This window comes from Hipposideros armiger, unplaced genomic scaffold (assembly GCF_001890085.2).
Source record: "Hipposideros armiger isolate ML-2016 unplaced genomic scaffold, ASM189008v1 scaffold_349, whole genome shotgun sequence".
Lineage (NCBI taxonomy): Eukaryota > Metazoa > Chordata > Mammalia > Chiroptera > Hipposideridae > Hipposideros > Hipposideros armiger.
The window spans coordinates 2,069,371-2,081,786 of record NW_017731699.1 but is presented as its reverse complement, the minus strand read 5'-3'; the positions used below and the strand labels follow the sequence as shown (position 1 = coordinate 2,081,786).

The 12,416-nt window shown below is 36.4% G+C and overlaps 1 protein-coding gene across 1 annotated transcript; it reads left to right on the top strand.

Annotated features, from left to right (window-relative positions):
• Positions 1 to 7,066: 7,066 nt before the first annotated feature.
• On the top strand, positions 7,067 to 10,949 carry TSHB (thyroid stimulating hormone subunit beta). Its single transcript, XM_019661458.1, has 3 exons — positions 7,067 to 7,080; positions 9,942 to 10,104; positions 10,558 to 10,949. The coding sequence occupies exons 2-3, from the start codon at positions 9,943 to 9,945 to the stop codon at positions 10,810 to 10,812; spliced, it is 417 nt and encodes a 138-aa protein (XP_019517003.1). The 5' UTR covers positions 7,067 to 7,080; position 9,942; the 3' UTR covers positions 10,813 to 10,949.
• Positions 10,950 to 12,416: the final 1,467 nt, after the last annotated feature.

Genomic DNA, 12,416 nt, shown 5'->3' with positions numbered 1-12,416 from the left:
TCAAAAGATGGCGTTAATCAAATGAATGCTAGCATCACCATGCAACAGGCAGGACAGTCAAAGAAAATGGTGATAGCACACAGGGTTGTCATTCAAGAAGCCCAAGACCATTTTGAAGTGGTATTTGAAATTCTAGAATGTTCTCCTGACTTAACACCCCTTGACTTCCACCTATGGGGGATCTTAAAAGATGTGGTGCACCAGAGAAAACCGGCTACACTGGCAGTACTTTGGGAAGAAATTGAAATGGCATGCACAGTGATACAAGTGAGCACTTTGGTCAACATTGTTCAAGCAGTAGTTCCCATAATCAGAAGTGCCTGGACGCTGATGGTGAACACTTAAAACACCTCTTATAATTGCAGAAGTCAAACTTGACTTGTATTCATCTTTTGTTATTGGTATATATTGAGTATTACAATTTTAATATAGTTTTTTCCTGTCTTAAAATGTGTATATATATTTTTTTGCTACACACACACACACACACACACTCATTTATCATTATGTAATGCTCTTTGTCTTTTATTATAACCTTTGTTTTAAAGTCTATTTTGTCTGAGTTTTGCTACACCAGCTTTCTTTTTGTTTTCATTTGCATGCTATATCTTTCTCTGTCCCTTTGCTTTCAGTCTGAGTGTGTCCTTGCTTCTGAAGTGAGTCTCTTGTAGCCAGCATATAGGTGGGTCTTGTTTTTTATCCATTCAGCCACTCTGTCTTTTGATTGGAGCATTCAGGCCATTTACATTTAATGTAATTCTTGATAGGTATGTACTTCATGCCATTTTGTTAATTGTTTTCTGGCTGTTTTGTAGATTTTCTCTATTGCTTTCTTCTCTTTTATTTTTCTGTGTCGTTTGATGCCTTTTGTTAGTGTTATGTTTTGATTTCTTTTTCATTTTCTTTTGTGTATTTATTATAATTTTTGCTTTGTGGTTACCTTGATGTTCCTATATCACATCCCATGTATATAATGGTTTGTTTTCAACGTTGATATCAACTTAAATTTGAGCACATTCCAAAACTTTACATTGTACTCCCACCCTCCCACCTGCCACATATTACATTTTTGATGTGATAGTTTATATCTTTTTAAGTGTTTGATTTGCTACCTTTACTATATATTAACCTTTACCAGTGAGATTTTACTTTTGTATGTTTTCTTGTTATAATTAGTGCTGTTTCTTTTCAGCTTAAAGAAGTCTCAAAATTTCTTATAAGGCCGAGTTAGGAGTGATAAATTCCTTTAGGTTTCCTTGCTTGGAAAACTCCTAATTTCTCCTTAGTTTTTAATGATAATCTTGCCACGTAGAGAATTGTTGGTTTGAAGTTTCCTTTCAGTCATGTCATGCCAGCCCCTTCTGGCCTGCAAAGTTTCTGCTGAAAAATTTGCCGATAGCCTTATAAGGTTTCCCTTGTATGCAACAAGGATTTTTTCTCTTGCTGCGTTAACATCCTTTGTTTATCTAACTTTTATCATTTTAATTATAATGTTTCTTAGTGTGGATCTCTTTAGGTTCATTTTATTTGGAACTCTCTGAGTTTCCAGGAACTGGATGTTTGTTTTATTCCCCAAATAAGGAAAATTTTCAGTCATTATTTCTTCAAATACATTGTCTGGCTGTTTCTCTCTCTCTCCTCTTTCTAGGACTCCTACAATGTGAATGTTATTCTACTTGAATTGTACCAAAGTTCCCTTAATTTTTTTGTTCTTTTTTGCTGCTATTTCTGAGTGATTTCCATTGCTTTGTCTTTTAGCTCACTGATTTATTCTTCTGCTTTGTCATGTCTTTAGTGTATTTTTTTAGTTCAGCTATTGCACTCTTCAGCTCTGTAATGTCTGCTTGGAACTTTCTTGTATTTTTTGTCTTTTTGTTGAAGATCTTGCTGCGTTCACCTATTTTTTCGACTTCAATGAGCAACTTAATGACCATTATTTTGAACTCTTTATCAGGTAGTTTGCTTATCTCTATTTCATTAAGGTCTTTTTTTCTGAGGCTTTTTATGTTCTTTTGTTTAGAATATATTCCTCTATCTCCTCATTTTGCCAGACTTTCTGTGTTTGTTTCTATGTATTAGGCAAATCAGTTATATCTCCCAGTGCTGAAAGAGTGGGTTTTGTGTAGGAGATGTCCCATGGGGCCCAGAAGTGCAATCCTCCCTGGCCATCAGAGACTGGTGCTCAAGGGGTGTTTCCTTTGTGGGTTGCATATGCCAGCTTGTTATGGCAGGGCTATGGCTGCAGCATGGGTGGGTGGGGCTCTCATGCAACTTGGCTGTGGTGTGACCTTATATTTTTTTCTCAATGTAGGCATTTATGACTGTAAACTTTCCTCTTATAACTGCTTTTGTTACATTCCATAAGGTTTGGTATGTTGTGTTTACATTTTCATGTGTTCCAAGATAATGGTTTATTTCTTCTTTAACCCATTGGTAGACCCGGAGTGTGTTGTTTAATTTTCACATATTTGTGAATTTTCACCAGTTTTTCTACTATTATTGAAATCTAGTTTCATACCATTGTGGTCAGAAAAGATGCCTGATATGATTCCAGTCTTCTTAAATTAGTTAAGACTTGTTTTGTGACCTGCCATATGATTCACATTGGAGAATCATCTGTGTACTTGAGAAGAATTTGTATGTTGCTGCTGTTGGATGGAAAGTTGTGTATATTGTCTGTTAGGTTTGTGTGGTGTAAAGTGTAATTGAAGTCCATTATTTCTGTATTGATTTTCTGTCTGGATGATTTATCCATTGTTGAAAGTGGGATAGTTAAGACCCATGTTATTATTGCATTGCTGTTTATTTCTGCCTTCTTATCTATTAATTATTGTTTAATATATTTAGGCACTCCAATATTGGATGTGTATATATTTATAATTATTATATCCTCTTCATAAATTGACCCCTTTATCATTATATAGTGACCTTCCTTGTCTCTTGTTAGAGTTTTGACTTACCATCTATTTTGTCTGATATAAGTATGCTACCCTTGTTCTTTTTTGGTTTTCATTTGCATGGAATATCTTTTTCTGTCCCTTCACTTTGAGGCTGTGAGTGACCTTAAAGCTTAAGTGAGTCTCTTTTTAGCAGCATATCATTGGGTCTTGTTTTTTTTTTTTTTAAACCCATTCAGCCACTCTATGTCTTTTAACTGGAGAATTTAAACAATTTTATATTTTGAGTAATTATTGATATTTAGGGACATACTATCACCATTTTATCTGTTTCCTGATTATTTTATAGTTCTTTATCCCCTTCCTTTTCTGCAGCCTGTCTTTGATAATTGACTTTTTTTGGTGTGGTGGTATGCTTTAATTCTCTTCTTTTTAACACTTGTGTATCTATTATAGGTTTTTCTTTGTGATTACTCCAAGAGGCTTATATAAAATATCTCATACTTGTGACAGTTTATTTTAAGCTAATGACAATTTAACTTCATTTGCATAAATAAGTTTTACACATCTACTTGCCTCCCCCATTTTATGTTATTGGTGCCCCAATGTACATCTTTTTATATGTGTTACATTAACAAAATATTATAGCTATGGTTATTTTCAATAGTTCTGACTTTTACTTACATGCAGAGTTCAATATGATTTACATATTCTTCAGCTCCAGAATTTATATTTTTCTTTTTTATGATTTCTATCTTTTTGTTGAATTTCTCATTTTGTTCATGCATTATTTTCCTGAGTTCATTGAGTTATCTATGTCCCCTTGAATCTCACTGAGCTTCTTTAAAATAATTAATTAGAATTTTTATATTTTAAGTTACTTGCATTTCCATTTCTTTGGGATCAGTTAACTGGAAACTTATTGTGTACCTTGGGCGGTGTCATGTTTTGTTGTCCTTTGTCTACTAATTCTATTATCTGTACCATTTCTGGGTCAGTTTTAATAGATTAATTTTCTCTTCATTACGAATAATATTTTCCTGCTTCTTTGCATGCCTAGTAATTATTTATTGAATGCTGCATATTGTGGATTATATCTTTTTGGGTGTCAGATATTGTCACATTCCTATAAGTATTCTTCACCTGTGTTCTTGGACTCAGTTATGTTCCTTGCAAATAGTTGATCCTTTTGGATCTTGCTTTTAAGCTTTGTTAAGCAGGGCCACAACAACATTTAGTCTAGGACTAATTTTTCTCCACTATTAAGGCAAAACACTTCTAAATATACTACCTGATTTTCCACATATTAAAAAATTTCCCACAATTGCTGGTTGGAACAAGCCCTGTGCCTATCTTTGTTTGAACCCCAGAACGGTTCTCTTTAATCCTTTGAGATATTTCTTTCCCCAGCCTCCTCTGGTTTCCTCACATGCATGAGTTTATCAGTTTTAGCTGAATACTCAAAGAGATCCTCTGCACATCTCCACAATTCTCTCTCTCTGCAGTTCTCTCCTCTCTAATACTCTTCCCTGTGAACTCCAGGTGCCTTGGGTTCCATGGCCTCCCAAGTCCATCTCTTCAATCTGGGGTCACTTCTGGTCTCTGCCTTGATACCCTTTCCTGCACCATAGGCCAGAAGCTTACTTCAAGCAGTAAGCTGTACTTCCTGTGTTTGTTTCCTGTCTATTTGGGATCACTTTCCTTTGTTACCTAATGTTCAATATGGGTAGAACCATTGTTTCATGTATTTTGTTCTGTTCATAGATATTTGAGATGGAAGAGTAAATCCAGTCTGGAAGTGAAAGTTCATTCTGCCTGGATTCTTTTAACAGTATGAGATCATATACATGAGAGCCCCTATTACCTAAATATATGATATTTTCTTTATTTCTTCTAGTAGTAGGCCAAGTGTATATCAGTTACCTATTATGTGTGTGTGTGTGTGTATGTGTGTGTGTGTGTGTATACACACAAATCTGCTAGAAACTGAGTTCATGAATTAATATTTTATACAACAGAGGCACTACTTCCATTAGAAACAAACATCTAACATTCCCAGTTACTGTACTGTTTTCTTACCATCTTGCCTGGAATCACATGAAACAGGTTGAGTTGGGCATCCTCATTTTCAGTTTACCTGTTTTCAGAGTTCTTTTCTTACTACGTAGTAGCTCATATTCCCAAGATTTGGGGGCCCTTGGCATGGCTATTTCTGGTATATATCCCAAATTCTGCCTTGACTTCTTCATCCCGCCTCCAGGGAGACTTGCCTATACCAGGCCTCATTTTTTTTTCATTAACTCTCATTAACAATAAATACGAGGACAAGTAAAGACTAATGGGGTTGTCAATAATCTGTAATAATATATATGATTTACTGAGCATCTATTATGTGTCAGACGTTCTATATATTTTCTCTCATTCTCTTAAAACAGCGAAGCATGAGGAGGGCCTTAGGGACTCAGAGAAGGCTTTGCAGAAGGCGTGCTTTCTCAGTGAAGCCATGAAGAATGAGTTGGAGTTAGGTGAGAGGAGGCATGGAGTGGGGGGTCAGGCAGATGTTCCACACAGAGGGACTGGCATATGAAAAGACTTGGAGATAAGAGTATGTAACTAATTTGAGAAACTTGGTTCCGTTTGGCTAAAGAACACAGAAAAGGGGGGAAAGGATGGAGAAGATGGGGACAGAGATGGGAGATGGGAAAGATGAAACTAGAGATATAAAATAGATTGTGAAAAACTTTGTAAATGATAGTTTGGACTTTTATTCTGAGGGCAATGGGAAATTCTCATTGAACTTTCGGCATATTTTGTTACAGTGAGGCAAATGGATTGAAAGGGGTAAAACTGAGTTATAACTATGGAGATGGAGAAAAGTATATGTTAGTTTAAAAAAATTCAATAATTATTTATTCATGCACTTCTTTAGCCATTTATGCCTTTCACAAATAGAACACAGTGCCCACTATGTACTAGGCACTGTGACTAAATACCATATTTTGCTGTGTATAATGTGCACTTTTTGTGCCCAAATTTGTGAGAGAAAAATAAGGATGCACATTATACATGCGTAGTACTAATCCCATTTCCCTGAAAGTTTGGGCCAAAAACATGGGTGAGCATTATACATGGCAAAATATGGTATTTGTTAAATTAAAAATGTTGAATTATTATAAATTAGCTATCATTTATTGAACACTTATATGCCAGACACCATTAAGTGCTCTACACAAACAATGATGTTACCATTAAATAAATGAAGACTGAAGTAAAGAGAGCTCAAGCATATCAATGTCACATAGCTAGTAAATGGCAGAGCCAGGATTTGATCCCAGATCAGTTTGACATCCTGTCAGACTGGGTCATTTACTTAAATGACTGTTGTTTCACACATAAATTTTATTTATTATTTTTTTAATTCAAAGTAGAAACAAAATATGTATATATGAAAAATTTTTTTTTAAACTTTATTGGGGAACAGTGTGTTATTTCCAGGACCCATCAGCTCCAAGTCAAGTCTTTGTCTTCAATCTAGTTGTGGAGGGCGCAGCTCACTGGCCCATGTGGGGGGTCGAAACGGCAACCTTGGTGTTAAGAGCACGTGCTCTAACAACCTGAGTTAACTGGCCGCCCTAAAATAATTTTAACTACTTAATTTTTTGGTTTGTTTTAGGCAGCAGCATATATTCCAATCATCCTGGATTTCCATGAAGAAGTTGCCTGTGCTTTGTAGATGAGCAGTAATCTTATGTATCTCTAAATGGGCATGTAGTTAAAATTTGGTGCACTGGAGCCCCAAGTAAATTTTCATTCCCACGTCTTACTTAGATGATGTTAATTTTTTTTATTTTCTCCTGTGTTGTATATCCTTTGTTAATACTAATAATATTACTGAAGGATATATTTAAAAGGGTAACTTTATTTTGAAACAGGAGAGAGGAAAATTTATGCGGCAATAATGTCAGAGTTTCCAGAGGAAGGTGTTGTGAAAATGTTTATCTAAACACATTTTATTTGGGGTTCAGTATGAATTTTCAATAGATGTTTTCAGATAAGGAAGCTGTAATTCAAACGCAATTATATAAACAAGAAGATTAGAGAGGAATTATCTTAAAGGGTATAAAATGAACCAAGAGCTTTTAGCCTGAGTCATTGCAGCATCAGCTCACCAATGCAAAGTAAGGTAGGTGTCTACACGGAGAAGGCTTTGTGAAAGGAAATGCTCTTATTCTAACTTTTTTTACTTTCACTCTTTTAGCATTTATTAAGAAATGACAAATGCTGAGTGATAATTTGCATGGATAGGCTCTAAGAATTTTAATTATTGCTCCCAAATAGCTCACTGTTGCATGAAGTTGAGGAGATTACATGCATAAGGATAAGAAAAAATTCCATTGACTTAAAGGAAGAGGAACAACTATTTATTTCCCTAATGAAAGCTGATTGATGTTCATGGAGTTCTCTTCCTGTTTGCATTTTGATTTAAATATTTTTGTCAATTGGATAATCTGTTTTTAAATCCTGTCAATTAGTAATGGTTATCTTTGATGATAATATACTTCTGGGAAAACTTAGAGTATGTCAATTTTGATTACCCACGAGGGTAATTTACTGTGTATTATTTTAGTTATTTAATAGCTAAATCACCTTGCATAGTATCCAAGGCACACACCTGCCTTATAGTACATTTTGCTTTCTAGAAAAATGTATTGCTTTAGGAAAGTTCCTGGATTGTTTATGGGGTGGGCAGTTGATTCTTTTTATAGTATAGTAAGGGATTTGGATAGAAAAGTTTGGTGAAGGAAATTAGTAGAGCAGAGAGAAACGTGTTTACTAAGAATAAAGGCACTGAGAGAAAAAAAAAAGAGAAAAGGTGAACTAAGGGGGGAAAAAGAAGATATCTTAGAATAAGGAAAAACATTGAAAGTGTATACATATATGGTCATGCCACTGAAAAAGACATGTCTCCTTATTTAGGGCCTCTAATCGTGCCTTCTTTGTTTAGCTGCTCAGTAAATAATTCAGAGGCAATTAAGTTACAGAGATGAGAATCCAGGTGATAAAAGAGAAATTGTGGAATAGTTACATAGTCTTCTCTAGCATGCTGAGAGCTTCACATGGGTTGTTTTATTCTTTTGTATGAATTTAGTAAGGGGCATATGGAAAAATGAAGGTCCAAAGATATTCAATTGCTCAGTTACACACAATTGCAATTGAACCTGGAAGCAGAATTCTAGATCATTAACTCTTAGACATGGAGTCTGACATTAATTTATCACATAGACTCACAGACTGTTTGGGCTGAAAAGTCCTTCCTGATCATCTCCTGGTTCTAATCATCTGATCATTCTTTTCTAGATGAGGAAACTGAAGCCCAGAAAGATTCTGTGGGTGAAATTTTCCTATTTGCAATAAAGGAGAAAAGATAATACCTACTTTCCTTACATCCACAAAGTTATACAGCTACTTCGCTGATAATTTAGCACTTTTAATTTTTTTGTTGTTATTTTAGAGTTTTACACTTATAAGAGGGACTTTGAAAAGATACAGCGTCCATCCTGAATATGACAATGATAGTTAGAAGTTCCCAAACAGCTTTTCATCCTACAATTTAAAAAAGGGTCAGGCATACTTGTCTCTTTCTGTTTTGTGGATGGGAAAATAAGGCCCAGGCAGATTAAATATTTTAGTCAGTTTCTCATAGATCCACAGGAGGTCTTGAAATAGAATTCTTTTCCTTTTCTCTAGGACCAATATTCTCACCACTAGGTCACCACACACCTATTTTGTACAGAATCATAGAGCTAAACATTAAAATATGTGAAGTTAATTATTTCCTATGGGAAAAATCCAGTAGCTGGCTGGCTAGACAGGCAAGAACCATATGCTCATGACAAGTGAGTATTTTATACAATTTACTCAGTTAGTATGTTTAAGATTCTGCAGAGGATCCTCTAAGTCTGGCTCTAAAATAATGGAACCAACTTTACCATAGGGGGAGCTCTCATTTGTGGAATACTGGAGAAAACTAGACGCCCTGAGCAAAAAGTTCTTCTATCTTACCCTGCTAATAGAAATACCTTGAGACATCTCCAAGCCATGATTGCATATGCAACATTTTATTTACAAGAGTTCACCAGAAAACCTTTCTTAATGGGTTAGTTCGCTTTCTTGTCTATACAGAAGAAATTTTTGATAATTGTTGGTTTTAGAGTCATAATTTGGATTCTTTCAGAGCACTTAGAACAATGTGTATTTTTATTATTAGTGCTCATAATTATTTCTTCCACTAGCCCTTGAGGTCAAAGACGATAGCTTATGCATCTTGTATATCTCAGTGCCTGGCTCAAGTGCTCACTATGCGAGGTTGGACAAATTAAGTTCGTGAACTCATCCTAGAAAAAGTGCAACATACCTCATTGCTGAATATCACTATGGTCACTTTTGAAGTACGCCCCTTGGAAGCTATGCACTGACGCCAGGACCTAGTCCACCCTTCAAAGCAATTTTGGAACTCTTTCTGGAATGGCCATCAGAGCTGTCGTTGTATTACCCTTGATGTCCTGAATGTCATAAAAATGTCTTCTTTTCAATATTTCCTTTATTTTGGGTGAATAAAGAAGTTATTGAGGGCCAGATCAGGTGAGTGGGGAGGGTGTTCCAATACAGTTATTTGTTTACTGGTTATAAACTTCCCCACAGACAGTGCTGTGTGAGCTGGTGCATTGTCATGATGCGAGAGCCATGAATTGTTGGCGAAAGTTCAGGTTGTCTAACTTTGTCACGCAGCTTTTTCAGCACTACCAAATAGTAAACTTGGTAAGCTGTCCAGTTGGTACAAATTCATAATGAATAACCACTCTGATATCAGAAAATGTTAGCAACAGCATTGCAACAAGTTCGCGAATTTAATTGTCAGACTGTGTGTGTGTGCATACATACATATGTGTATCAAAATATGTATTTTAATCTCTTTCCAAATGTCCTTTTCTGAATGCCCTAAATGATACATCTAATAGATTTTTAATTTTATCTTCCATGTAGCATGAGTGCTATCTTTCTGATGTCCGTTCTTTTTGGCCTTGCATGTGGACAAGCAACGTCGTTTTGTATTCCAACTGACTACATGATGCATGTTGACAGGCAAGAATGTGCTTACTGCCTAACCATCAATACCACCATCTGCGCTGGGTATTGTATGACACGGGTATGTAGTTCATCTCACTTCTTTCAGCTGTAAATTAGATAAACCTGGACACTGTCCATTTCTATCCAGAAAATAAATGAGATAAATCACAACCTAATTCCCCAAATATAATGGTTATTGGCTCCTTAGAGGTAGAGTGCACTGGTTACAATATTATATGAATCTACTCGGCACAACGGGTAAAGATAATTTTCTAACAGATAATTTACTTCCAAACTTGATTTAAACCTTATCTTGTTCCCATGATCAAGGATAAAAGGGGGTGTGTGCCACTTTTGTCTCCATGGAATTCAGTGAGGATGTGTTGAGTTGGTGTTGGGAAATGGGGCTAAGGGATCTTCCCCCAGTCCTATTTGTGACAAAGGAATATAATCGAATTAAGTTTTGTTTCCATGATCTATATGTGTACTAAAATCCTATCACACTGTGCTCCTTTTCCTGTTCTTTCTTCAGGATGTCAATGGCAAGCTGTTTCTCCCCAAATATGTTCTGTCCCAGGATGTTTGTACATATGGAGACTTCACGTACAAGACGGTAGAAATACCAGGATGCCCACACCATGTGGCTCCTTATTTTTCCTATCCTGTAGCTGTGAGCTGTAGGTGTGGCATGTGTAACACCGACTATACTGACTGTGTAGATGAGCCCATCGAGATAAACTACTGCACCAAACCTCAGAAGTCCTACGTGGTGGGATTTTCTATCTAACTTCAATAGCAATGTAATGTGCAATTCGGTTAAATGTATTTGCCTGGAATAAAACTAATAACATATCAATATATTTCACAACACACTGTGTACATTTCGAGTACTGTGTCATCCGTACCCATACCCATGCATGCACGAGAGAGCTTACTTAGGGGCTTTAGAAGAGAAGGTGGCTGAAAAAACCTTTGGAGCTCATATGAAGGATGGTTTCCACATGAAAGGGCAGAGTGCAGGTAAAATGAACAGGGACATGAAATACTAACAAAAGCCAGCCTCAAGCAAGCTCTCTTAACAGAGGGCCACGAAGTTTGTCTTGACATAAAAAAATGAATGTGGGAATGCTATAGCATGATAGGAAAGGGTAATGTGATCAAAGCTGAAGGAACATGTGGCATTAAGGTACCCGTTAGGTTTGAACATTAGACTTTTTATTCATGAATCAAATATTACCTGTATTCGATATGTAGGTTTCAGAGGGGATGTTAGGATCCTGCAGCTTTAAATGTCCACGTTATCAAGTGATCTGAGAAGCCAATGCCCCAGATTAATATTTGGAGACTGTGCTAATATCATCTTTCAAAGGACCGGAGTGGAGGCGAGGGAGTAAGGAAACTTGAAATCTGCAATATAGTACTTTATCCTCGTCATTCAAGCACGCAGGATAAAGCTCTATCCAAACTCATGAAACAGTGTGTTCCATTCTAAGAACTATTCTCTTTAATTACTGTGGTGGTCTAACTGACTCATGAAAGTTATACCCACAAAGCCTAGAAAAGAGGCCACGATTGTTTTACACGTGGAAGTCTAAATCCTTTGTTCAAGTAATAGGAGACAGTTTCCAGCATTTATACCAAAAGCAACTTGCATTGTTTTCACTTTTGATGTCATGAAATACTAGTATGGTTATGAAAGACTTTAGGGATGGGGGAGAGTGCTAAGGGAGTTAACAGAGAAGAATCACCCTAAATTCTTATCTAAAATTTCACCAATATTGAAACCCTGTTTCCTGGAAAATGTGCTTGGTAAGTGGCTGTTTAATTTTCTTTTCTTTCCTTAGGTACTTTTACAGGAGAGAGTTTGGTTTCAGATGCATGAAACGGGACAGACCTAGTACCCTGTATACCTGACCTCAGAAAGATGATTTATCCTGTATTGTTCATTTCTCTCCATCCATACTGATCCTATCAGGGTGAAATCAATTATCAGCAGGGCTACTTGGCTTTGTTGTATCCCAGTGTCCCAGGTTGCATTCAGCTGGGCATTTTGGAAACGCTTGCAAGCTGACAGTGCCGGGGGGGACGGTGAGGTGGTGTGGATGGCTTAGTATCAAGCTCCATGCTCTGCCAATGGTGGGGGAACAGTTGTACATTTACATACAAAGTCAGGAACTTACATTATTTCTAACCTTAACATCTGAAGTTGATATTAGCATGGCCTCCAGATGTTAATCTGGGCCTTTGGCTTCTCAGATCACTTGAAAACATGGAAACTTAAAACTGCAGAATTATAACATTCCCTCTGAAAACTGTATGTCAAATACAGGTATTTGATTAATGGGTAAAAATTCTAACGTTCATACCCAGTTGGCACCAATCACATGACTT